This window comes from Parus major, chromosome 8 (assembly GCF_001522545.3).
Source record: "Parus major isolate Abel chromosome 8, Parus_major1.1, whole genome shotgun sequence".
Lineage (NCBI taxonomy): Eukaryota > Metazoa > Chordata > Aves > Passeriformes > Paridae > Parus > Parus major.
This window is the reverse complement of record NC_031777.1, coordinates 14,750,310-14,778,257: the sequence shown is the minus strand read 5'-3', so window position 1 is coordinate 14,778,257 and position 27,948 is coordinate 14,750,310. Positions and strand designations below refer to the sequence as shown.

The following is a 27,948-nucleotide window of genomic DNA, read 5'->3' as shown; positions in this document are numbered from 1 at the left end:
CCGGGGTCCGGCGAGCCCGGGACGTGCGGGAGGCCGGCGCTGTGCCCGGCGCTGTGCCCGGCGCTGTGCCCGGCGGCGGCGCAGGGCGAGGGCCGCGGGGCGGGCGCGCCGCCGCCGCTCCCGGTGCCTCCACTCGGGCGGCTCCTGGCGGCGGCGGCGCTCCGAGCCCCTCCCGGCCGGCGGGAACGGCGGCGGCGGGGCCCGATGGCGAGACCCGGCTCTGCGTGCCCTCCGCCCGCCCGCCGGGTGATGGTGGCCGCCCGGGCGCTGCTCTTCTGGGCGCTGGTTTACAGCTACTGCGGGGTGTGCGCCTGCATCGCCGGGCTGCGGCTGCTGTGGAGCATCGGCCGGCGGCCGGGCGAGACCTTCCGCTGGGTGGTGCGGGAGAACCCCCCCGCCTGCCTCAACGACCCCTCCCTGGGCACCCACTGCTACGTCCGCATCAAGGTGAGGGCGCGGGCGGGGGGAGCGGGCCCCGCTGGGCGCGCAGGCACCCACCCCAAGCCGTGCATGGCAGCCCTGCCAGCCCGGCGTGCGCTGTGCATGGCATTCCTGCCCTCCCTGCTCTGTGGGGTGCGCTGTGCATGGCATTCCTGCCCTCCCTGCTCTGTGGGGTGCGCTGTGCACGGCATTCCTGCCCTCCCTGCTCTGTGGGGTGCGCTGTGCATGGCATTCCTGCGCTCCCTGCCGTGCGGGGTGTGTGGCCAGCCCGGCCGCCCTGCCGTGCGTGCCCGCGGAGCTGCGCGCATGCAGCGCCTGCCTGCCCTGCCCGGGGAGCGGTGCCGTGCCCGGCCCGGCTGCGGGGCCTCAGGCCGTGAGGACGCGGTGTCCGGCTGGCCCGGGTGCGGAGCCCTGGGTGGGCGGTGAGGGCTTCGCCGGCCCCGGGTCTGCCGCAGCTTTCCGCTCCCTTGCACCGCCTCTGCTCTCTCTGCTCTTTACGGTTTGCCCGGTTGCAGCGGGAGCTCGTTTCGTGCATCGCTGTCACAGGGAGATCGTAGAGCAAGAAGCTAATTGCTGTCCCTCATGTTGTACAGTTTAAGCCACCGGTCAATTTCTGTACTTGTCTCAGGTCTCTACCTGTGATTTGCTCCTTTACCGAATGCTGCAAATGAGGTTGTATTATCTGTGTTTCTTTTGCAATTGTAGGTGAGCAGAGAATGAACAGCAAGTTTTGTCAAGTGCTATTTTTCATAAAATAAGCACAAAGATCTCTGTTCCCAGGGTTCTGTGCCGGTGGTTTTGTGCCAGGCAGTACTATTATAAATTAGTGAGCCTCAGTTTGTCATGATTTGCTTGTTTTCTTTTGCTAACATCATTAGGAGGCATGTGTGGGCTTTTTCGCTCATATGACATGTTCTTTTTTGCCTGTAGCACAAAGCAGTAAATGAACAGGCTGCTGGGGAAGTGAGAGGGGTATGACAGTAATAGAAGAGCATTTGGAGGCAAATCGACTTGCTGTCAATATGACAGTTGATCACTCATTTCAGGAAATAAGAAGCTCTTGCTGTTAGATATCAGCAGGCTAATGGATTACTTTCCAAACACATATATCCTATAAATCCATTCAGATTTCAGTAAAATAGTCAGTGTTGGAAAAGGTGGCAACATCCTGTGTCTGTTCTGGGGGGCAGATAAAAGGGAACAGCAGCAATTGAAAAGTCAAGGATGGGCTTAGTTTGGGCCATGTGATATTTAAACTGCTGCTGAACAAGTGGGGATAGAATTTTCAGGAGTAAAGGGCAATTCCTTAAAAGCAACAAAGAGATTAAAATAAAAACATGGAGGGTAAATCCCAAGAGGACACTAACTGAAAGAGGCAGCATGGAGGAGGGCTTATCCATTAATCACTAAATGAGAAACTGTGGAAGGAGACTGAGAAACTTCTACTTTTTTAAATATGAAAGGATCAAAGGCAGACTGATCTGGAGAATAATACAGATGATGTAATGGCCCCAGAATTTACTAGGAATTTACTTTTACCTCTAGGGACTTCACTGGCATCCCAGAGGTGAAATATCAGTGTAATTAGGGGCAAAACTGGGAAAAGGTCCCTATTATATCCAGAGCAAGTATAAAAAAATACAAATACTTCCCTCTTCAGAGCCCTTTCAAGAATGAGAATATAAGTTAATGGTTTTGCAGGTCCTTAGTGACTTATGAGTGTCAAGATATCTCAGAGCATTTGAAGCATCTTTGGCAAGAAAACCTTTTTTGTATGCATTTGTGATCCTTGCCCTGATACTAGCTCTGGATGCACAGCAAAGGCATGGGGTTTTTCTTTCTTTTTTGAAACAGCAGAGACAGCGCAGGCTTTGAGATTTGTTCAGGAGCTGTACAGCCCTTCCTCCTGCAGTTTCTTTCACATGACTTCTAAACAGTACATTGTGAGCTAACTCCCAACTTCTGTATTCACTTCTGTGTCAGAATTCAGTAAAAACCTCTAGGACATAATCACAGTTTATTTAAATTCTACTGGATTTGACCTTCAGTCTGTGTAAGCCTGTGTACATCCATTCACTTCAATAGCACTTCAGTGTTCAGCTTCTACAATAAGTAAGTTGCCTGCTTGTAATTCTCGTAAGACCCATTTTCTTAAAAGATGCATCAGAAACTAACCATTAACAAGGCAGAAAGATTATAACATTAAAGCTTAATTTCCTGAAGTGAGGTTTAAACCTAGAATGATAAAAACTAGCAAAAATGTCCTGCTTTCTAGTTACTTAATTTTGATTGCTTTTGGTTGTTAAGAATCCTCGTGGTCCTTTATCATGCCAGAATGCAATGTGATGGTTTTAAATAGTTGCGTAATCTTACTGAAAGATTGGAAGTGCATTTAAAGTATACTGCATTTTAAAGTCTTTCTGTAAAGCACAACTGGTGTCTGTGGGAATGTGCTTGCTGTGACAATAACCTGCATTTCCCAGTGGCTGTGCCAGGCAGTCTCTGTCAGGATGTGTGCTCAGAGCTGAGCTGGCACACAGGCACACAGCCTGGCAGGTATTGGAGATGGTCCTTCCTGCAAGAAGCTGTGGTGGGGTGTGGGATACACAGAATTGCCAGGGTGTAGCAGATCTACTTCTGTAGATCTCAGAAGTACAGAAGGCTTCAGCTTCAAAACTGATAATTTGTTTTCTTTTTAGGTGCATTATATTGTTTCTTAGAATATGGTCTGAAACCATCATCATTCTCAAATCCTGAAATAGCAGTCCTATGCAGCAATAAACACACTTATTTTCCTCTTATTTTAGGATTCAGGGTTACGATTCCACTATGTGGCTGCTGGAGAAAGGGGCAAACCACTCATGTTGCTGCTTCATGGCTTTCCAGAATTCTGGTAAAACTTCCTTCACCTTTTTCTAATATAAAAGAGGCTGCATAAGATACCCAAGGACAAACATCTCTTAAATATCCCCAGTGTGATCATTTATATGTGTTTATGAATACTAATGACATGAAGTTTCAGTAGGAAATGAACCATTGAAACATGATTTTAACTGCAGCATCTGCAAAAAAATTCCTTCAGTCTAACACAAACCAACTATCTTTTTTGTTCTGTCAATCCATTTTTCCTCAGGTAGGTACCCTTTCCTGCAAACTTTGTGAAGGAACTGCTAATTTTAAACAAATTTCCTGTTTGGATAGTATTTGTACTATATGGCTAAACTTATGAATTATAGCAGAGAGTGTTAAAATAAGGATCCATTATATGTTAAGTGCAATCTAAATTGCTCCATTTATTAAAAATACTATACATTAATTTTTAACTGGAGGAGGGGAAGAACTATGAGTTCTATAGGCTATTGTGCAACCAATTTCAGAATGCTACTCAGGGAAAAAAGTTCTATTATTAGTTCATCACAAGATGAATGATGAATCAAACCCAATCCTAAATGTTTGTTTATAACAATGAAAAGCAGTCATGTGTCCAATGATTTAACCAAATTGTTCAGGCTGTCATTGTCAGATTTAACTAGTGAAGCATGGCTTACAGAACTTGCATGGAAAAAGCAGTAAGGGAATAAGGGAAGTACTAATTCCAGTAATTCAGCAAGGTAAATGATCCTTTTCCTTTCTGAACTCAGCTGAGGGGCTACAGACCACTGCTGGAACTGTGATCTTTCAATCTGTACTCAGGTCATACCATGCTAAACTGACCCAAGCAGAAGAGAGGTCAGTTCTCTTCCCTCAGCAATTTCTCCTAGGTAATAATGCCCTTGAGGGTGATGGGACAGAGTCACATAATGTTAAGTTAAAGAAGGAAATTGTTCTGGTAATAAATTGCTATCTAAAATTATTAAAGCTGTAAACTTTGTTTGAAAGGACAGTTAGATGGGCCAGTGCATATTCTATTATTATGCATATCTTGTGTAAAGCATATTCTAACACAGGCAATGAGACTACAGCTGATTTTCCCTATGGGGGAATAGTAATGGAGAAATTAGCATTTTATATACATATTCTACTTAGATCAGATATATTATTTTTAAAAGGCAGAAAGTCATTCTTACAGTTTAGAATAGTGAGTCGTGCTCTAAGTGGCAGCAGATTGTATTGTCTGAACATTCAAAAGGGATGAATAAAAAACCTGCTATGTAGGTCACTGGGACCACCAATAGCATAGGTTCTATCACTGTTTTTATAAAGAACACTACATGTTAATAGTCTGTCAACCAGTCATATTACCAATATTTCTGTTAGGTTGTTCACTCATTGAATACTTTTTCATTCAAGAATAGTGATTGTTCTGAGAGCACAAGATAAATTAACCACAATTTAAGAGAGATGTAAAGCAGCATCAAATCTATATTCTTCATCTAGGAAAACAGAAAGGGTATTATCCACAATTACAGTTCTTAATTTTAACAAATCCTCTGCCTTCAAATGTCTCAAGGTTATAAATAGGACAAATATAACCAGACAATACTGACCACTAAGGGCGATAGAGAATGTCTGAAGGTGACAAATCACTAAAGAATGTAATGCACCAGAGCCTATGAGTGGTTTAGATGCATAAGAACTTGAAAATCAATACATTGTGGAAGGTCAGTAATAAAATACTTGAAATTGTACATAATGTGTTGAGGCAGCTGAGTACTTCAAAGTGTGTGAGCTGCTACATTTTATACTACTTGCCTTTTAGAAAGAATGTGATGAGAAAGTCTCAAAATAGCTTCAACCTTATGAACATGGAGGCATTCACATTTCCAAATTCTGCCTGCAAAACAGTTGTCCAGTAGTTATATATCATATGGGATGAAAGGGTTTCTTTGAATTTAAAACCTACCCATTTGATAGGTCAGACATTTGGAGACTGATGGACTGTTGTGAAAACAGAGGATGAGAATAGCTTGTAGACATTTTCTGAAAACAAAAATAGTAGATTTATTTATTTATGGGCCTGGTTCTTTCTTCTGACTGAAGTATATAGAATAGCTGCAACAGTTACCATGGCAAATTCAGCTTCCAAGTCATTATATAACGCCTTTAAAAAATTCATTCCTGGGGATCTCAGCTAAACCTTGTCTTAGCATTAGATAGCACTGAAATGAAAATGTTCTGACTGTTTTGTTTATATGAATACAGATTTGTATCACTCAATGTTCCTGTAACATTATTTAAGTTTAAAGTCCCTAATAGGCTGGAGGCAAAGGTAAAGTGGAAGAGCCCATGGTCTGATACAGACACTGTTTGGATTAAGGTAGAATTCTGTGCATCACTCTTACAACCACCGATGATCCAAACGTTATATATCCTTTATCTGAAACTGTTGAAACAAGCAGAAGTAAAAGCTAGATCCTAGCACAGGGGGATGCAGTCACTGTTATGCATGTCCAGAAGGATCATGTTTTTCCTGTATCTTTCTATTACAGAGTAAGATAAGGCCATGTCTGTCTTGGTACTGGCTATTCTGAAGTTTATTTGGTTTCAATAACAGCTGAAGGGCAGGCAGTTCTTGCAGGATAAGATCCACCATTTGTTTTTATTTTTCCTTAGTAAAACACATCTAGTCACTACATACAGAGTGTGAAGTAGCCCAGGCCTTTGCCTGAGTTCTTGCCTTTGTATGCCTTTTGATGTATATAATGTTACCACTCTTTTCCATGGAAATACAAGGATGAAATACTTTGTCTAGTACCAACCCACTGAGAGAGCTTGCTCTGCAACAGTTCTGGTACAGAGACACAGATGAAAGTGTACACAGGATAAATTCTATAAACTTCATCAAGATCATTTGTTATTAACTGGATTTCTTTCTTTGGTTTATTTAGTGTATGAATTATCTGATATATTCTGTATTTCTGAATAGAAGAAAAAATGCAAAAAAATGGCTGCCATGGAGAAGAGAAAGCTTTTCAGACCTTGCTTTTTTGATGCTACTATGGCTCCAAGGATAAAACAGAATAGACTTCAATGTGCTCTGTTTATGCCTGCTTCCTCTGTAGCAAAGGGACTATGCCAGACTCCAAGAATTGCTGAAAAACCCTGGCTCTGGCCATGCCCCCTTTCTGGCAGCTGCACTTTGTTATTGGGGAATTCAATAAATGAGCAAAAGCTACTGCAGCCACAAAGGACCATCAGCACAGCACAGAAAAGAAAAAGAATCTCATAGCAAACAAAGCCATGCAAGTTTACCCTCAAATATTTGGGTGCAAAAGCATTGAGTGCATTTTTGGTATCATACTCCTTGACCTTGTAACTCCAACTTTTTTTCCCTTTTGGTAGGTATTCTTGGCGCCATCAATTGCGGGAATTTAAAAGTGAATATCGAGTGGTGGCCCTGGATTTGAGAGGTTATGGAGAAACAGATGCTCCTCCTCACAAGGAAAATTACAAGTTAGATTGCCTGATAGCAGACATAAAGGATATTTTGGAATCTCTAGGTGCGTTATAGAAGAAAACCTACTTGACTCATAAATGACTTGATTTTCTAGGAAAAAAAACCCCACATAAATATCTAGCACTGTTTGTTTGTTTATATATATATATATGCATTACAAAGGTGCATAGATATAAATTTAAGGATACTAATTTTTTTTTACAATTATAAACAAAAATAATGTGTATGTCAATATAAGCAATATGTAAAGATAATTTTTCTATCATGAGTTTTGAAAAGAAAATTCCTGTGTGCTATAAAATCCAGCAGTACAAACCTATGGTCTTTTTCCATAAGAAGTCTTTCCTCCTAACCACTTGCACTTAGTGGATAATATTCTGAGTTAGAGTCTTAAAGCACTTGCAGACCAAGAAATTTATATCAGATGACATTCTTCTTGCACAAACAAGGCATAAAAAATATTGTGGGCTTTACAGAGATGATGAGAGTACATCTGCTGTATTGAAAAAAAAATAAATAAGCCCTCCAAAAATACTACTCCTGCACAACAGTCAGTTCTCAAGAGCTGAATCACTCTGTCTTGCACAACAGTGAGAGCAGAAGGGAGAACGAGGGACATGCTGCTCTCTGTGGCAAATACACAGTGTAAAGAGCTGAAGTGCAAAATTCGCCCCTTCAGTTCAGTTTGAAGAGTCTCTGTTTGGGTGATAAATTGTAACCCCTGGTGAAGGGCATTTTCCTTCCATACCAAGAGCAACACAAGAGATTAGCTTATTTCTGAATTCTCTGAATCATTTTAGTTCCCTGGATACCCTAACAATAGTAAAATAACTTACTGCATTTCATATGAAGAAATAATAAAGCAGTGATGCAGATTCTGAGATTTGAATTTATTATTTGCATTGCTTGTGATGTTTGAGTATTGGCAAAAGATTGGGCAGAGGCAGTCCTCACACAGTGTTGAAATTTTCCAGCCTTTGCTGGTTGTGTTAATCTCCATGGTAATGCCATGGTTATGCTTGAGAAGTGCTCTCAGCATAATTCAATTTCAGAGGGATTTAAATTTTTTTTTGAGAAAGCACTTCAGAGCCTTGTTATCTTTGTTTGTCCTAATCCCAAGCTAAATTCTTTTGAAGGACTTGATTATATCAAAAGTGCTCAAAAAATTTTTATCCAAGAAGGTTTATAAGGTTCTTTGACAACTGTATCCAAATTTATGTCAGAAATCTGAATTTCTTGGCTTTTATATGTTTCATTTGTAGTCTGTGTGCTCAACATTCCAGTCCTCAATGAAGAGGGTGATGGTATTTGACACCATAGTTTGTTGTTTTCCAGCACTGGTAAAAGGAGGGTTAAGCTTTCAAAACACTTGGTCACTGTCCTGCCCATGTCCCTCCTATTGCTGCTAAAATACAATTTTCATTGATGAAAGAATAAGTATGTGAATGTCCAGAACTTTGAAATTTGCCAACAAAACAGCTTATGGAGGAAAGCTATGGGCCTTCTAAGTGTATAAATGGGAGTGCTTACATCTGCTATATATATATATGGCTATTAAGTATGATGTCCACTTTTTGCAAAAGGATGGCACTGAGTGCTTAGATAACCCCTCATATTCAGAGAAATCCATTAGGATTAATTTTGTTCTGGAGGTGCTCAGGAGACTGCTCAGTCCTCTTGTCTGCAGTTTCAAACTCCAAACTCCCATGTTAGGTGTGTTATAATGACTGCAGGCTGAACTGTCCATCTGACCCTGCACTGGCCGAGATGTGAACAGAGCATCCATCTGCATACTGACTATAGTGTGACATGGAGGTGGTGTAGTTAAGTTTAATGAAGTCCAATTAAATACTTTGAAGTGTTTGTAAATTTTTAAACTATAACAATGTCCTGTTTTTTCTGACTGTTAGTTATGGAAGAGGTGTGGTATAAAAGTTACATTAGTAAATGTGCTGAACCACCTATTTAGCCCAGTAATGATTTTCTGTTATGTGATAATTTCTGTGGATGCTAATTTCTTTGGAATAAAAGCATGTATCTGTGTTCATGTGGTAGGATACAACAAGTGTGTGTTGATTGGCCATGACTGGGGAGGAATGATCGCTTGGTTAGTGGCCATATGTTACCCTGAAATGGTGACTAAGCTGATTGTGGTTAATTTCCCTCATCCTTCTGTATTTACAGGTAAGTTTTACAGTAGTCTTTGTTAATCCAAAGTATCTGCATTTTGGTCATGATTGTGTTTGCTTTGAGAACCAACAGCCTCCCTCAGTAGATGAGCTGCCAGTGCTCAATGGCTCTCAAAGTCTGGACTGTATTTTATGAAGCAGTAAGATATCGAGTATTTGACTTCTGGAAATAAATTTATTGTAGGAAGTGAGAATGCTTGCAACAAAAGTTACAGATTTTTTTTTTAATCCTTGAGAGTCCACAAACATAATTTTCATACACATGAATCTGTTTTGTTCCACTTTATCAGGAAAAAATTCACAAAAAGAGATGTATATTATATTACACTTTGGTAAAGGCCACGCTGTATTATATAATCTGCATGAGCCTGCCTTTGTATGAATGTGAATCAGACATTAGCATTACATCCCTGTGTAGGTGACAAGTGACAATTTATGGTCTGGTACAATATTCATTGGAAGAAGTCTTTGCAGGCTACATACTAGATGCTCAGGAATATACTGGTACTTTGCTGAAACAGGATTTGTTTCACTATTTGTTGTGTGATAGAGTTGTGTTTGTCTACTACCCAGAATTACAAAACATTTCATAGTAATTATATCAACATTCAATAATGAAAAGGAAAGACCTACCTCATTAATTTTAGTATTTTCAGTTGCTGGCCTTACCCTATCCCTGTTTAAAAAGTTACCCCATTTCCCCATAAATAGCTAAGAATATTCAGCACAGCTTTAATTTTCATTTCAATTGAATGTAAATCTGATCTTACACTGTGGATCAGCCACACCACCCACATTTGTTGTTCTCACAGTGTTCTTGGGCACCTTTCTAAGATACTAAAGAACATTTTGTTGGGTGGTTAATCCACACTTACCTATGGAAATGTCTGTTCACCACACAAGCAAGCAGGAGCTTTTTGCAGTGTTCTCACTGAGAGCAGGAGTGAGGCTGTACAGAAATTGCTTTTTATTATAGTATTTGTTTGCATATTTGTTGAACTACAAAATCTGTTCTGTAGCTTGGTGTAGCTTCTCCCTACATCAAACTTACTCTACTGTGGATTAAAAGAAAACAAGCAGTTTATAAATAGTACAGAAAAGTGATTAGTGCTGACAATGGTCCATCAGGAAAAATACAATGGGTAATGCAATTTAATGTATAAGATATAGAAGTTTAGAAGATAGCTAAAACTTCAGTCTATGTTGGCTTAAAACCCTTTTTTATTCACTGTCAGAATTAATATTTCAGAGATATGTCCTGTGTTGAGAATGCAGTTTTTACACTCCTGAATTTGCACCTGTAAAGGAAAAGTTCTAGACTTCCTAGTACCTGCACACATTGTGTGCATGCTTTGAGGAAGATAGGTATTTGAATGTCAGTGTTGGCTCTTGAAACTCACTAGAAATACAGATTTACAATTAAAAAAAAACTCAACAACAGTCAATGCAGGTTTTATATATATATATATGTATGTTCTTTTGCTATATATGCTCCTATGTCTTTAAAAATGACCCCCAAAAATCTTTAAAAAGTGAGTTGATTTAACCTTGATTACAGTTCTTTAAATTGCCAAAAGGACACTGTTAGAAAAATTCTATACTTCTATGAACAGGAGTGATGCAATCTTTAGAATGTCAGTGGATTAACATCCACAGATTTTTGTGCATCACATCATTGATGAGAGAAATACCTATTTATGCCTTTTATTCCATATCTGGGAAAAAAATGCTTTGGACTAGCTACACAAAGAGATCTCTAAGTGAAAACCTACCATGCAATTAAACTCTCCCGTGTTGCTGTCCTCACCTAATCTTTGGCAAATTTTTGTTTTGCTGGCTGTTTCTACTAACATTTATAAAAGAAGTATCTTTTAATGGCCACATCATATATTTACTCCTGAAACAATAATCATCTTTTCTCACACAGCATACTTTAATGTAATATTTTTAAAACATTCCTTTAAGTTTAAAAAATAGTAATATTAATAATAATTTTGTTTGAGCCATCAGTTTTCATTTTTAATTCATGGACATTTTTGTTTCAGAATACATTCTACGACATCCATCACAATTGATTAAATCTGGTTACTACTTCTTTTTCCAAATGCCATGGTTTCCTGAATTCATGTTTACACTAAATGATTTCAAGGTGAGCAAAATGAATGCTCTTGTTTATGTCTAACTGTGAGTAATGGAAGAATTGCCACCTACATTGATCCCTTCTTATGTAGTTATAATTACTGAAAAAAATATGGAGTTTTCTGATTTTTCTTCTTAACCTTTATATAAATTAGCATACAAGTATGTAAAGTCTCTGAGATTAACTGTTACTTCTGCATTTCTGGGAGGTGCTGAGGGTTGTACTTTTAACCTCCAGCACTGCAGTGCATTACTCCACCTAGAGAGCCGGCTGCTTTTACTCGTGCCTGTAGCAGTGGGACACCATTGGTGCCTGGGAATTCCTGCTGACTTGTCTGAAGTTCCTGTGTGCAGTGGGACATCCTCCTGTCTCTCAGAGCCTGCTGCAGGGCAGGTAGTGTGGGAGTCTGGGCATTGAATTCAGCAGGTGACTAATCCTGCCTGAGAAGCCAAAGCCAGCACTTTGTATAACCTCAAATAAAAGTAGGAGCAGATAGAAAGGGACAGCACAGCTGCAGGATACACCCTCCTACACACCAAGAGCCCCGTGCAGAGCTCCCCGTGCTGCACACACAGGGCACAGCCAGCATGAATCATCCTCCCTCCTGCCCTGTCACCTGCTGGGGTCCATCCCAAAAAACCCATGTGCCTGCACTTGTCTTGCCTGTCACAGGTAGCAGGTCAGGATGCAGGAACTTGGTAACACCGGTATTTCTCTGTACTTGATTGTTCTGGAATAAGTTATGCTAGAGATGTTGACCTTGTGCTTTACACATAGCTCTCTAAAAACTCATTTGAACCATTCATTGTACTTTGAACGTAAATAGTCTTATAAATATGCATACAGATTTTAGAAAGATGTGTCCTGTTGAAGGATGGAAATCACATTTTCCAGCTATCTTACATAATAGCTTTTTCTTCTTGCTTTTGTAGGTTCTGAAAAGTTTATTTACCAGCCAGGCCACTGGAATTGGAAGGAAAGGCTGCCGATTAACTGCAGAAGATATTGAAGCTTATCTCTATGTCTTTTCACAACCTGGAGCATTAACAGGACCTATGAACCATTACAGAACTATTTTCAGGTCAGTATAATATTCCCAAACAAAAGAAAATATTCTAGGGAGTCCCCTGGAGCCCAGAAGTGTTACTGTGGCTCCTCTCCTGCTGCTGAACCAGGGGAAAATCCCCAGGTGTGTTCAGTGAGATGTCCACACAAAACAGCAAAACAAGCAGAGTGCACGTAAGGAAAATCTCTGTTTCAAAATCTAGTAAAGCAAAGACCCTTCCTCATTCACAGACCCCATGGCAATCCCCAAAATCCACCTCCAAATAATATTTTAAAAATTAACATCAATTACTTGTTTGCATTACAATTCATATTATAATAATATCTATTGAGATATTATTATTATATAATACTACTAGATGATATGGCATTCAAGAATGGTACCCTCATTGGTAACTTTACAAAACTATATCTGGCAAATTGTGTTTAGGCTATTTCTGCTTTTCAGAAAGGTGGGAACCTAAAGCTAACCTAACTTAGTTTGGGTTTGGGGTTTTATTTGCTCCTTTATTTGTCTTAGCAGATTCACTTCATAGAGTAAAACAGAGACAGCATCATAATAGGAAATATTTTTTCAAGATGAATATTTATTTTATTCTCTCAAAGAGTTTTCTGATGGTTTTAACTTTTCTGAAAGGAGATGGCTTGGCCCTAGAGACTGATACCCCCTTTTATCTACCAAAACCGGGGCCAGAAGGTCTTAACTCTGTATATATTCTACTTATAGCACTTACTTGAAGGATTGTATCAAGAGTGGCACTGAATTTGTTTTTTCTTTACTGTCTTCAGCAGTGACAAATGTCCTGCATGCTTCTCTAACAAAAGACCAGCTTCCCAATATCCTTTAAAATGGCAATTTTCTTTTTTCCCTAAACTCGGGCAGTAGATGTTTGAAGTAGATTAATTTTTCATTTTCCGTGGTCCAAATTTACTGCCACTTTTATTACTCTTTCTGTGCCATCCATGCTGTCACCATCAGGAGAGCAATCAGCAGGGAAAACGCTGTGAGGAAAACAGGGATCTGAGCTGGGTGCTGTCTTGTATAGGCTGAGAGAACTGGAACAGGAAAGCAGAAAGCTAAGCCCAAGCGTGGCTGACCGTGGGGAATAAATGAGGCTGTGCTGGTAACAGGACGCTTATTTAAAGCTGTGCAGGGAGCAGCCGATGACACCAGCTGGGATGTCCAAGGGCCTCGGGGCTGCCTGGCTGCCCAGCGGCTCCCCAGCCCTGCAGCTGCTCCGCAGGAGCCCCGGGCAGGGCTGATGAGCAGCCCCGAGCGCTGCTCGTTCCATCGGCCACAGCACCTCGCTCCACTGCGTGTGCACATTAACCAGATGCTCCTCTGACAGCAGCAGTGATGTGCCTGTGAGAGCTGAATTGCTCTGGGAGTCACATGGGACAAATGGAAGAGTTGTGAGTGCTTAAACTACTGTTTCAGGCCTTTTCAGACTCAAAAAGAAAGTGTAGTATCAGTTATAAGTCAGAAAGTATCTTCACAGCTGTTAATTCCTCTGTGTGTTTTGTATCTTTGTGCATTGTTTGCTTTATTCTTCTAATGAAATTACACCTGCACTGAATTCAGAGAATCTTATTTAGGTGCTATCAGCCACAATGCAGCAGGCTTTGGACTGGAACAAAAAGATCAGTCATTCAGTTTTTGTCATCAGTTCTGATGGTCACGCCTTTGGGGATGGGAATCGCTGAATATGAAAACTGGGTTGGAATTTTCCCTTTCTCTCATCTAAGTCATTAAGCATCACTTGGATGCTAATCACTTGTATTCATCATAACTCCCAGAGGGCTGATACTGGTGACCTAAGTGTTAAAGGTTTCCAACTCATTACTATCCACTTGGAATTTCATTTTTCAGAGCCTGATTTTTCTGGAATGTTATTTCCAAAGAGGTGATTGAAATAACCTACTTCCATCCATCACCAACACATCTTTTTATAAATAGCACTGTGGTCATTCCCTTCACTATAACACTCTGAGAATAATTCCATAAACTTTTTCTGTCGTGTTTGGTTAAGAAGAGATAGGTAAGAAGCTGGAACTTGAATTTCTTCTGTTACACCTTTTGTTTAGCAAATGGGATTAGTTCTCTTAGAACAGTTAAAAAGTGCTGCACTGTTTACAGAAAAGCTGTGTAACAATGCTGTATGAAGTCTGTTTTTCAAAGACATTAATATTTCATGAATGGAACTTTCTAAATGTGAAATCTGTGCATTAATTGTTATTAAAGGAGATTTCTAGAAACTTCAGGCATAATTATAATTTCTCATATTCCACACTGCACAGAAATATAGGCAATGAAAAGTGACTGAAAAAGGCTGTAAAAAAAAAAGCCTGTATAAAGCCTGATATAGTTTACCTAAGTGAGACTACAAATCTTGCAAGGCACAAAACAATAAACTCTACAGAAGTGAAAAAACACACATGTTAATAGTGAAGAGATCCAGGATACTGGATTAAAAGTTAAAGAGGTTAGTGTATATGCACTGAATCATCATCAGATTGTCAGTTTTTAAAATTGATACTATGAATAAGCTGTAGTTCAGTGGGTGAGATCAGGCTATTTGCAAAATGATATTTAAATGCACTGGTTAAAAAGGCCCTGTTAAGAATTTTTGTAATTCATCAATCAAAATGAAATGATTATCCGAAGTGATCTTTTATTAACATTTCCTGTCTTTACATGTAAGCAGAGAGGAAGAATGTATTCAAAGTCTCAATTTCTTTGTCTTACTTTAAGCTAAGACATGTCACCTTCTTTGTCTTTCTTTCCTAACTAACTCCTAATTTTAAAACTAGTACTTACATATGTCATAGAATTTATTATTATAATTTATATATTATTATTTATTTAGGAAATCTTTTTTATATATTACTGGTTTTAAAAAGTCCTATTTTTGCATCAATATAATGAAGATTTGTATCTGATCAGATGGAATCTGTTTTGAGTTGTCACAGCTAGTCTGTCACTATATGTGGCTAAAAGTAGGCAATTCAAAAAAATTTTTTAGCATTGTTGAAATGTGCTGGAATTCTGATGGGTCGTTCATTCTAGCTACTTGCATCTTTCATAATGTCTCTAATATGAGGTAATATTTATAAAATATTCATTTTAAAGAACTGTATTAAGAAAAAAAAAATTAAAATTACTGAAAGTTTAAATAGGTCATTTTGATAGAACTTGGAGTCACTGTTTTTTTGGTATTGTACAAGACATCATGGAACCTAGAAAGTTTACAATGAGATTCACTTCATTGATTGCAAAGGCTGTGTTGAATGAAATATGTCTTGGTGGTTTTTTATTAAAATGAGACCTAACTAAATGTGGTTTATTTTTAAAGCTGCCTTCCTCTGCAGCACCATGAAGTCATCATGCCAACCCTGCTGTTATGGGGAGAAAGAGATGCGTTTATGGAAGTTGAGATGGCAGAAATTACAAGGATTTATGTTAAAAATCATTTCAGATTAACTATTTTGTCGGAAGCCAGTCATTGGCTCCAGCAGGATCAACCTGACATAGTGAACAAGTTGATATGGACCTTTCTTAAGGAAGAAACAAAAAGAAAAAGAGAATGACTGTTTGTACATGTCTTAAGGGGTCTAAATAAAAGCTCTTTGGATTTAAAACCTAATTGTTATCAGGGCCATATTTCCAGCCTGCCTTCTATTTTGAGCTCTGTTAGAGAAAAGTGTTTTCATTGTACTGTACATTTGTACACTAATCGTACAGCTAAAAGAAGTGAGTATGAGAATATATGATACCAACATTGGTTTTACCTGTATACTTGTATTTTGCACATAAAAACACCTGCCTTAAAATACATATGTATTTGTACAGAAAGAAAATCATGGAAAGTTGCTTGGTTTTGTTTTCTCCCTTGCTTTACAGTTTTAATGTGTGGTGCCTTTTACAAATTTATAATGAAACAATAGAGTGGTGCCATACTGAAGAAAGTCACAAGTTTTCATTCTAGATTTGCCTGAATTTTTTTAATGTATTTTACCATTAAACAGTAATTAACTCTTTTTATCTATATTTTAGCATACTGAACGATTGAAAATTTTCTGGGTACGTTTCTAGTCTTCAAGTGAATAATGATCCGTATCTTGTTGTATTGTTGAATGCAGCTGCTTTGTGCAATGTGTTTTTCTTTCTTGACTAAAAAATGGGAAATCTGTACACTCCACATGTCTAAACAAGAACAATGGAAAATTAAGATATAAGTGTATCAAATCCACCTCTGTCTAATAAAATGCAACTTACACGACTCCCTTTACTTTATCTGACTTCTTATGGAGAGATATGCTGAAGCTAAGAAGTGGGTAATAGCTGAAGTGTCTGGTCTGGTGTTCAGCCTGGACACTCACTATGCTATGATTGTTGTCATTTCTTGAAAATAATGCCTCATTGTTGGCATTATCCTTCCTGTATCAGCAACTTCTGTTCTTGTCTCCAAGAACTGCTGCCAAGTTCCTGTGTTTATAGGAGGAAGAGTGATTATGGACACAAAGGGTAGAATTAACTTGTATGTAATGGCAGGGGAGAATAAAACCATATGCTAACTACAAAGGGAAAAGCAAAAATACGAGGGCACAGAATAGATGTCACCTGCCTATCAGGTTTCCAAAGCCTCCCTCTCCACCTTGTGCACAGCAAGTGTGGTACCCTGCAATCAACAAGAGCCCACTGGGGGAGGCATCAGGGCCAAGTGAGCCTGAACCAACTGTGCACACCAGAGTACCAAGAGCTGAGAGATACAGGGGAGCCCAAACACATTCCTGTCACTCTAAATTAGGAACGGCTAAGAAGCATGACAGACCCTCCTGTGAATTGAGAGAGGAGATTGTGAATTGAGGAGAGAGTGGTTTATTACCTCAGATCTTTATAGACCAATATGCAAAAGTACAGAAAGGTAAAACTCTAATTGGTTAGTAAATTAACACATTACCTTCATTGGTCAGTGGGGTACACCACCCCTCGACCTTCTCTTGCAAGAAAACACGAAACTGACAACACCTGCAAGGCTGTCTTCTATCTCTGAGGATTGTTTTAATTCTGCCTTATGATTTCCCAGACCACTTTCTCAGGAGAGATTGAGAAGGTTATGCGGCCTGCTATTCCACAGGCACTGTGCTCCCTGCTTTCCGCTCACATTTAGCATCCATAACATCCCCTGTCTGGGGACACCCCCAGTGCCCCAAAACACTGCCTTGTGTGACATCTCTTCGGAGCCACCGTGTCCCACTCGGGTGCTTGGTGCAGTCTCTGCTCAGTGTAACCCTCACAAGGCAGGACCAAGCGGTGCTGTCTGCCCAGCTGGAGACCTGCTCTCGTCCCCTTCCCCAGACCCCAGAAGAGTCTCCTCAGGATCATGACAATGGTGTTGAACTTGCCTCCTTACATCCACTACTGGTACCTGCCTTTCAAGCAGTTTTCCCTGAACACTTTCAGCACTTACCAACTTAAATGGTTATGCACTTCTCTTACACTATGAGGCTGAAAAGGCTCTCCCTTGTCTCAGCAGGTGGCACAGAGAGGCTTCTATCACCTGTGCAGCAGTTTTGCTTTGGCAAGACAGCCAGTTTTCTGCAGAGCACCGCAGCTGGCTGGAAGCTCCGGCCCGCCCTGCAGCCCCGCAGCCCTGCAGCCCCGCAGCCCTGCAGCCCCGCAGCCCCACATCCCCGCAGCCCCGCGGCCCCACATCCCCGCAGCCCCGCGGCCCCACAGCCCCACGGCCCCGCGGCCCCGCGGCCCCACGGCCCCGCGGCCCCACGGCCCCACAGCCCCACAGCAGGGCACAGGGCAGCGGCGGCCGCGGATCACCGGGCCCCACACACGAGGGCGCTGCGCTCGAGGCCGCGCCGGGCCCGGCCGCAGCGGGACGGCAGGGGGCGCCCTCCCGGCTGCACCCGCGCTCTGCCGGGCGAGGCCCCGCCCCGTCATGGAGGCCCCGCCCATCCTGTGCTCCACCCCTGGCAGGGAACACGGGGTGGGCGGGGCCAGGCCAGCGCCGAGGGCTCTCATTGGCGGAGGGCTCTGCTGGCCCCGCCCCGCAAGCGGCGCGGGGAAGCCGCCGTCCCGGCGGGCGCGGGTTTCGCGTCGCTCCGCTCCGGGGCCGGTAACTGCCCGCGTCCCGAGCGCCGTCCCCGTGCTCTCCGTGAGGGCGGCGGCCCACCGCCAAGGCACCGGCTGCCAGTCCCGTCTGCCGCCGTGCCGGGCTCGGGGCGGAGTGGCGGCCGGCACATGGCGCGCTGCGGCTGCGGCGCGGCGCCGAAGGGCCCCGGCGCGGCGGCGGCGGAGCGGCAGCGGCTGAAGGAGGCGCTGGCCGAGCAGCTCCGGCAGGACCTCGACAGGTGGGCGCGGGGCGGCCGCCGAGCCGGGGGCGGCCCCGGGCGGGGCGGGGACTCCCGGTAACGGTGCCGTCCCGCAGGCTGCTGGCGGAGGGGACCCACTCGGACGTGACCTTCCAAGTAGGCGACGAGGAGGTGCGGCTGCACCGGGCGGTGCTGCTGGCGCGGGCGCCGCTGGTGTGCGAAGGTCTGGCGGGGGGGCAGCTGCAGCTGGACAGCATGGAACCCGCCGAGGTCCGGGAATTCCTGCGGTGAGTGCGCGGCCGCGGCACCACCTTTGTGTCTTGCCTCTTCTTTTTCCCAGTGCCAGCACCTGTTTTAAAGCTTTTCCCATTCAGAACCCTCACAGCCTTCCTGCTGAGTTTGCAGAAGACTTTTGTGTAACTTCTTTCTTTTCCTCTGCCTTTGTCCTTCTACTGATAGCACATGGCTGTACTCTCCACCTTAGCGTCCTTTTTTATGGTATGTAAAGAACTTATAATAGAAAAAGAGAAAAAACCAGCAAAAATCCTTTGAGATCATCCGTGCCTACTAAAACCCTTTTTAACAAGATTCCCAGATGAAAACAGCAAACAAAACCCACTCTTGGCTCATATTTTAAAAAGTTATGGATATAGGAGTCTAGGAGAACTTCAGCAAGCTGGATGAAAATTCATTAAGTTCGAAACTCATCTCTCAAGTCCTCGTGACCCATGGGCTAAACCAAACACGGCACAGCTTTGATGCAAACTGGGATCCCAGAGGGAGCTGTGTGGGCTGGCTACTCCCCAGGGACTAGTGCAAGGGCCAGCATGTTTTTGCATTGCCAGCTGTTTTCCCATTGCCACATATGCAACATCTCTCCTGTCTTGCTCTAAACCTTAGGTGAGTTACATGAAGGGTGTTGGCTGGTGCTGCCACCAGACCTTGCAATCCTCCTTCTTGTAAGTTACTCTAATCCTTTTTTCAAAGAACTGCTTTTCTCTAACAAAGCTGTGGTGGTGCCACCTACTTTCCCTAAAAAAGAGTTGGTGTTAGAGCTGATCAGCACTTACAGGAATGCACCAGGAACAAAGTGGTAGAAAGAAATCACTCTGGGATTTCACATGAATTCAGGATGTGCCTAGAAAATGTAGGTACTTGCAGGTTTCTGTGATTGTTGCCAACAGTAATGGGATAGTGTTGCAGTTATGAAGTTTAGTGCTTGAAACACACCCTAATTATGAAAGGAAACTTTCTGAACCCAGAGTCATATCTGAAACACAGAATCCTTGTAGTGAAGCAGGTTGATTACCAGGCCGCTGCCTGGTAGGAGCATTAGCAAAACAAGTGGTAGAAACAAAACAAAGTGGGTTTTGTCTTTTTTGTTTTCTGATTCCATTGTTATTGTGATACTAATTTCTTTCACATTCATGTAAGTGGTGTTACAGAAAAATTTCATGAAGCAGCATGATAATGCAATTTTTTAAAAAATCAAATCAATTTTGAAATAATTATTCTGAATAATTATTTATATACTGTTATAGCAGGGGTTTGTATTCTTAATAGTAAGCCCTTAATATGTCACTGATACTTGCTTTCAATTTTGTCTGGGTTTGCTATAAGGCAAAGAATGATATCTGGAGTCCTCCATATTCTCCAAATAGCATGGTATAGAAAACACCTTTAAACTCAGGTCAACTAATTGTAAACCTTGTGTTTTTTCACAGTGAGTTAAGAATCTTCAGATGAACTTCCTCATATGTTCTAAGCTGTATATGAAGTGTGCTTTGCAAAATAATTGCTTTTCTTAACTTAGTCTTTGGTGCTTTTTGATACTTCACCTTTGGAGTCCTCTAACCTAGCACATTCTGTAGAGATCAGTGCATACAGAGTGCACTGAAGTTTGACAACAGTGAACTCATTTGCACCAAAGAAAGGATTGGTTGAAAAGAGCCTAATCCATTGTTCAGATGATCGAGTAGTATCAGTGGCTTTTTAATCTCAGTGGTTTCTTATTGTTAAGATGCAAATTAATTGGATCTTTGTAAGTGCAAAACAGTGCCTTAAATTAGAGCTTTAGTTTTACCAGAAGCCAGCCTAGTTCTTGGAGCATGTCAACTGCCATGATGAGTTGTAACAGAGATCTGTAGCTGCAGCTGAGCTCCTGAGAGAAAGTTAATGTCTTCTACAAAAGTTCTGGTTTTTTGTATATATGGACAAGTGGAATACTAATAATAGTATTGCAGAGTTCATCAAAGCTATAACAAAATCACATTCCTTTTCCTGTTTGTATTCAGCTTTGCTTTTATTTTCCTGAGTAAAAATTATCTTTACAATTGGGATTTGGGGACTTCATTTTCTCATGAGCTGTATCTGGCCTGCATCTCAGCAAGGCACACTTCCTTTGGGCCTCTGTCTCCCTTCATCAGGGGACATGAAGTGGGCTACATGTCACTTGTGTGCTGAAGGCTGTGCAGCTGCTCTTGCCTCCTCTTTTGAGCAGGAGATAGGGCACAGTAAACATCGTGCTGATCTTTCTGCATAGCCACAGCATGAAGTAGATGAGCAACTGAGCAGTGCTTTGTTTCTCTCCGTTGCACTATGTGAGGACATCAAGAAGAAATTTCTGGTCACCAGCCGTGCAGCATCCACACCGTAGACATTAGGCACCTGCATTTTTGCCTGGTTAATGTAATTTTGACTCTGCCCTCCAATAGCCTTCTGTCATTCTTTGGGACAGAACTAGAAAAATGTCAACAGTACATTGATGGCTGGAGATGACTGCCCAGGCAGGGTTCTGCACTGTGCCTCAAGAAGAGAAACTTGGCATCCCTGAAGGATGGCTGTCTGTCACAGATCATTTGATCATTGCTGTCTTACCTGCTGAGAGGCAAACTGCTTTTTATTTTCTCTTACAGTTGGACAAAGCATTGCTTTAGCAATAAAAATCTAAATATTGTCTCTTAATATTTCTATTAGAGAGGTCTGATACAGGGAAGGACAGAGAAGGACCTAATGACAATGAGATCCAGTTAAAAAGCAATAAATAGAATCAGATACAAAGGAATACGATTGTCATTGTGACATTTACTGCCACAGGGGTAAGTTTGCACTACCAGCAGTTGATTCAAAGTAGACCAGCCAAGCCTTCAATTGTGTTAGGCCTGTAGAATTCTGTGTCAGGCAGGATAAGGATGCTACATCTCACTTAAGTGCAGGCAGGAATCTTTCAGAAGGTAAACTCCAGACAGCACGATGGCAATAACTTCCTTCTGTAGAGTCTGTGTATGCACACCTTTCCTTTGTACAAAAAAAAATCTTCAGCTATAGTAACTGCTATGAATACAACAGATACTCTATAGCATTGTACCCATTTCATCTGCCACTTATCCACACCTCTTCCAAACTCAGTGTTGCTTGTGTCTGTCAGATACTTTTCTGTGTGCAGGGGAAAAAAACCCAAGCCACAAGGTGGGGTACTTGTTAAAATTACACAGCATCATACTGACACTACAGAAGGTGATGGTTTAGCACTATTTCCAGTGTGATATTCTCCTGCATGTGAGGTTTTCATAGATGAGTTACACCAAATGGAATGTTTGTGTATATTCTTTAAATACAATTCCCAGTTGGAGTTCCACTGGATAACACTGGATTACAAAGTAGTGAAAAAATACTTCTTTAAATAAATTGAGTTTTTTTCTTCCTGACTGCTAGGTTGTCATAGTTCCCATTGGATAATGGCTGTTTTGGAGGAAACAAACTTGAGTTATGCTCAGGTTTACTGAATATGTTTATTGAATTCCTTCATGTTTATGCCTCAGCAATCCTATAGGTAATATCTATGCTTGTGTATTCCCCCTAGTGGGTTATGGTTGCAGAACACTTTTTTTCAGAAGAATAGCCTGCCTCACATGTTCTTGGAATTTTGTGCTTTATACAGACTATTCTGATATGGTCCTTCCCTTTTATCACTCATGCCTGTTGATGTGGTGCAGCCTACTATACGATGAGTATCTTCTCTAAATGACTGATTCACGGACCTTGAAAACAAGTATGCTGCAGAAAGGGCTTTTTGTGGCACTTGCAGGTGGATCTTTTGGCACAACTATTCTTTTCCCTGCATTAAGACTTAAGGGAATCAGCAGTACATCTGAAAAAAATCATCCCTTCCGAAACAACTAAAACTAACTAAAAACAACTAAAACCTTGCCCTACAACAGCGGCAATATGAGAGATGTGATGCAACTGTCCTAAACTTTGTGAAACAATAAATCCTGAATTGTGGAAATTAAAATGCTCTGTTAAAAGTTATTTCTAGTGTAACAGTGAGAAAGCTGGAAACAAACTATTGTGAACCAGGTTAATAGATTAAGGAATCTGCTCATCTTGAATACTTTAAGGTGTTCTAATTTTTCCTACATTTGTTCTTACAACCATATTCTCTCGTCTCAGGTTGTCATTATGGCAGCAAGTTAGTTTTTTGTGGTTATAAATATGAGCTAGGTTAGCCATTGAGAAGAATTAGACTTTGCTGAGGAGGGAAATAAGTGAGGTACAGAAGCTTGTATCTTACATTTTATGCTGCATCCTGTTGGGGAAAGAAAGATTTCACCACGATGACTTGTTTATTTTGATGAAAATGGGCTTTAAACACATGCCAAACAATGGCAATCTTATCTCCTTTCCACATACAGAGAAACAATGTTTGTCTTTTTTCTTACTGTATTTTTTTTGATCCATGTTTATGTCTAATCTCAGTTTCTCAGAGGCAGTTGAGAAGCTGAACTGTCACAATATATTCAGTAGGAGTGTAATGCTTTGGAAACATAATATCTTAATGCCTGAATTTATGCCTGAAGGAAGGAAAAAAAATTTGTTTGTGAGAAACAGAAACCTTTCACTGGACGCATGACCATTTATTGTTTTGAAATGCATACTGTTCAGAAGAAATTAGAAACTTTATTCAGCACCTGTGTGAGGCAGTAAAGGAGGTGATGTTGCATCTCCTGAGAAGAAATTCACTGAAACACTTACCTCAAGAAATCCATTAAGTTAAAACAGCCATCTTGACTGCAAAAATCAAGCAGACAGTCCTTTAACAAATCTAAAGGGAAATGGAAGAATCTTAAGAGCTTAGGGTAGGTTGAAGTTGTATGTATGAAATGCCTGACTTAGACAATTAAGATGTGCTGCTTTAGGTGTATTGCTGAAATATTTTTGCAAGTCTAACAAGATTAAATGCAGTACATGAGAGTTTTTGCTGCAGTTGGATTTGCTAGATGTGTGTACATTAAAATTGTGGGCATGCACTGGTTCAGAGGCTTCCTGTATTGGTTTTATTTTTATTAATAGAAGTAAATAGATTTGGGTTTCATTTTGGGGTTTAACTGTGGTAACTGTGTAAGTAAAACTGTATAATACGGTATTTCCCACACGTGCAGAAGATACTTCGGTGTTAATCTGGTTATTATGACATTCTTGTCTCTCAGCTTGAGAGGCTTGAATTTGACAGAGGGACCATTCAGTGGGTAAGGAATTGGCTGGATGGTCACACCCAAAGATTGTGCTTGGTTGACAAGGTGCTCAGCATGAGGCAGCAGTGTGCACCCACAGCCCAGAAAGCCAACCCCATCCTGGGCTGCAGCTGAAGCAGCGTGGCCAGCAAGTGGATGGAGGTGACTCTGTCCCTCTGGTCTGCTCTCCTGAGACTCCACCTGGAGGGCTCATCCAGCTCTGGGGCCCACAGCATAAGAAACACCTGTTGGAATGAGTCAAGAGAAGGGGCAACAAAGCTGGTCAGAGGGCTGGAATACCTCTCCCATGAAGACAGGTTGAGAGAATTGGAGTTGTTCAGTCTGGAAAAGAGAAGGCTCTGGGGATCACCTTGTGATGATACACCTCAATCTGACTTAAAGAAGAGATTTTTAACTCTATAGAATTGTTGTCTGCTCTTTGGATAATGAAACTAGGTTGGGACACACTGACTGATGCCTGCTCAAGGGGTTTGGAATATATTCCTAATACAGTTCTGCACTCCTGGGGTCCTGGATTCTTAAGGGAAGAGATGGTTTTACATTATTACTAAACCGTCTGAGCTCCAAGGTCCAAGGATGCGAGATTTCCCCAGCTTTTATTTATGCAGAAAGGCACCATTTAATATTCTGGAGGAGAGAGTCTAGAAGACATCATTCTGCTTTAGAAATGAGCCTATAAAATACAAAATGCTGCCAAGCAAAGTTTTTTATGGCAGGTTATAGAAAACTGCAGTATTTTTGAGTTTTCTGGATTCTGGAGTTTTCTTGCATTCTGGAAACATCCAATGTGATTTACTGAGGTAAAAGGAAATTTCTAAAAGATGTGCCAAAATAATTTTGCTGTCTATGAAGTAAAATGATAGATGCATCCATGAGATACATCTTTCAAAGTAGTAAATTTACATACTGTATTAAACAGAACTCTAATATTAAGATAACCTGCTGAATTATTGGAAGTAATAAATCCAGGAATGTGACTAGATTTTAGATGTTAACTGAAAGAGTCAAAGATTCTTGACTTCTTACAGGAAAAAAAAACTTATTTAAAATAGAATTAACTTCTTCAGATCCAGAAACCAGTTACTTAGTTCTGGTTTAAAATGCTGCTTTATTTCTTTTATTTGCTGAGTTCCTAGTTGTGGTAAGGTTTCCGTTTTTATTGACTGAAACCTTGTGATAACAAAATTAATTGCATTCCTGAGGTTTCTTATGTAGATTCTCTGAAAATCCCCTGAGTGTTCCCAAGAGATTGTCTCATTGCCTAGCTTATGAGAGTCCCTATGGATGTTTTTCAGTTACTGGAGAAAGTAAGAACATTAAAATAATTAATTTATGCCAAAACACTGTTACTGCTAATTTTCTTTCTCCCTCAAAGTCAATTTGTACTGTCTACATGTTAAATATGCAAAACCTCTGTAGCAACAGAAAGGTGAATAAGAAAAAAATCCAGTGCAAATTTAGCCTAACATGTTCAATGGCAATTTATTTATTTTTTTTTCAACAAACCCTTCCTAGGGAACTTCCTGCAGTTTTTTACATTCAGTATGTAACCAGTGTACTTCTGCAATTGTGGTATTGGCTTACATCTGGTGAAGATATAGGGATGAAGTGCAAATTATTTGAGAAATATAAAGCTAGATATATAGAGAGAGATGTAAGTACAGCTATATATAACTAGACATATAGATACATATAAAACAAAAATTTATTTTTATATACTGTTGGGTTTTTTTTTTCCTAGTACTGGCATTGTCTGTGTGACTTTAAGTGGCACCTCTTGGAAGGTCTAAAGTGGACAAAAACTTGAAGACAAAATTTCAGGATACTTCTGTGAAATTTTAAAATCTCTAGCTCAACTGGGTTTCTACTCTGAATTTCTATTCTTGATTCCTACTGCCTTAGAGCTGTAAAACACAGATGTTGCCTAATGTGAAGCACAGTGAATGGGGAAAAATGTGTGGAAGTTGTGGTCTTGAATTTGCTAAAGAACTGCAAAGTCTCTGTGCTCCATCTAGCAACTTTTGCTCCTACTCTAGAAAATATGGCATTTTATTAGTTGTCTTTCCCTCATGCTATTATTATGGTAGAATGGAAAGCACTTTAAATATGAAAATCAGTAGGTGGTCAGTTCACAGGTTAGGAGTTCTGGGAGCACATACTTAGACAGCAATCTTAAAATCACATGTAAAAAGGGTTCATTGATCTTACTCTTTCCATGTGAAATCTTGTTCCTGTTACATCCTTTCCTGCCACTTGCTTTCAAAATCTAATAAAATATTAACATTATTATTGTCTACACTCTTATTTCTTCTTATTCTAACTCCTGCTGAGGACCTATATCACATAGACCAAAAAAGATTCTACTATCTCAATCCTTTAAATACAGGACTTAAGAAGAAAGAGGATTTCTTTTTTCTGCCCTGTCAGAGTACAGGGTTCAAAAATAACACACTCAAATTACTGTTCTCTGAGTATTAACAAAAAAAGCCTGTTTTCCATGGAATGAGTGACTAAAGCAGATATCTGAGTATTTCTGCTACATCCAAAGGAACTGTAGGTCTTCTGTTAAACTTTGTGAACTTCATCTAGATGGTATGAAACCAAGGATAAAACATGTTGTCTGTGCTGGAGTGCAGTATATTTTCTAGAAATGTGAGATCTTTGCAGTCACAGACAGCAGGCTTTGTTAGCCTTTCCAGATCCTGAGCCAAAAATAAGCTGGTGAAACAGATGGGAAAGTGGGAAGCTGGAATTACTAGATGGGCAAAGTGAAAGTTCTTGGGTAATCTTAACTGCAAATTTTTGTGCTTTAAGTGATTCCTTTGAAATTAAAATTTATTTCTCCAATTCATTTATATCTCTATACAATTTTTATGTTGCTTTTTTTTTTTTTTACTGTGACCTTGATGTTAGAAGATTTTGATATTTTGTGGTGCTTGTGTATACTTTTCAAGCATTTGCAGAAATAATTTTTCCAGAGATACATTTCTTAAAAAGTTGGGGTTTTTAAGCACTGGAGAGTCCAACTCTTTGTTTTCTGGTTAAGAGCTTTGTCAGATGAAAAAAAATGTAATTTTTTACTTGTTTTCTTCAATTAAAAAGTTACGTGAGTAAAAACTAGTGTCATCTTCTAGGATTCTATATTCATCTGATATAAATCTTAAAGAAATTGAAGAGCTGTTTATGAGGAAAATACAAGAAAGCAACACTACTACTCTTCAGAATGCTCAAAACAATGTTAATTGTCTTGGACAAAGCAAAAGAGCACCAGTTGATCAGAATAGTCCAAGTGGAGCCGTGCAGAAAGAACTTGTTTGTCTGTCTGGTATTGAGGAAGAAATTCCAGAAGCAGTCACTGATGCAGAAAGCAACAAAGCAACTGCAGGTAGGTTTGGAATTACACTTTTTTTCTCTTTTTGTCTAGTAGATGATTGTTCAAATACTTCTGCAGTTTCAAATACTTTCTGCAGTAAAAATGCAGGCAAAATTAAAACTATTGTTACAGCACAGCTGTCATGGATATTCTTTTGTATTGCCCACCTCATTGTCTCAGGCTTTGAAGAAATGAATTGCTGCAGAAGTTAGGCAGGCACAATTCCCAGCCAGTGTGTGGTGTAATAAATCTGGAACTGCCAGGCATCCGGCATGGGCATCACCACATCCTGTCTTTTCCCTGGAATACAGCAAGCTCCACTCTTCACCATGTGGGACTTTCACACAGCAGAGTATCTCCTTTGTTTTCCTTTCCTAGCAAATTGCACTGGTTCCACTGTTGTTTTATGAGGGTTCTGGAGCCTTTCAGAATCTTCCATGCTACAGTTCTGAATGAAATAATACAGAAATAATACAAGGAAA

At 40.7% G+C, this 27,948-nt stretch overlaps 2 protein-coding genes across 4 annotated transcripts in view; both read left to right on the top strand.

Annotated features, from left to right (window-relative positions):
• Positions 1-156: 156 nt before the first annotated feature.
• On the top strand, positions 157-16,512 carry EPHX4 (epoxide hydrolase 4). 2 transcript variants are annotated; one of them, XM_015636910.2, is made up of 7 exons: positions 157-447; positions 3,249-3,334; positions 6,724-6,881; positions 8,894-9,022; positions 11,073-11,176; positions 12,100-12,248; positions 13,379-15,579. In XM_015636910.2, the coding sequence occupies exons 1-7, from the start codon at positions 205-207 to the stop codon at positions 13,398-13,400; spliced, it is 891 nt and encodes a 296-aa protein (XP_015492396.1). In that variant the 5' UTR covers positions 157-204; the 3' UTR covers positions 13,401-15,579. The 2 variants fall into 2 exon arrangements, with proteins under 2 accessions (XP_015492396.1, XP_015492395.1); XM_015636909.2 differs by lacking the exon at positions 13,379-15,579 and adding an exon at positions 15,586-16,512 and having other exon boundaries at positions 158-447.
• Positions 16,513-18,488: 1,976 nt separating this feature from the next.
• Positions 18,489-27,948, top strand: part of BTBD8 (BTB domain containing 8) — a 41,577-nt gene continuing 32,117 nt past the window's right edge. Inside the window, exons 1-3 of one of the 2 annotated variants that reach the window (XM_015635998.1) lie at positions 18,489-18,598; positions 18,676-18,846; positions 27,228-27,478. In XM_015635998.1, the coding sequence (XP_015491484.1) occupies positions 18,489-18,598; positions 18,676-18,846; positions 27,228-27,478 (532 nt within the window). Of the gene's footprint in view, positions 18,599-18,675; positions 18,847-27,227; positions 27,479-27,948 lie in introns of those variants that run through there. The other variant, XM_015635999.3, reaches the window with a different exon arrangement.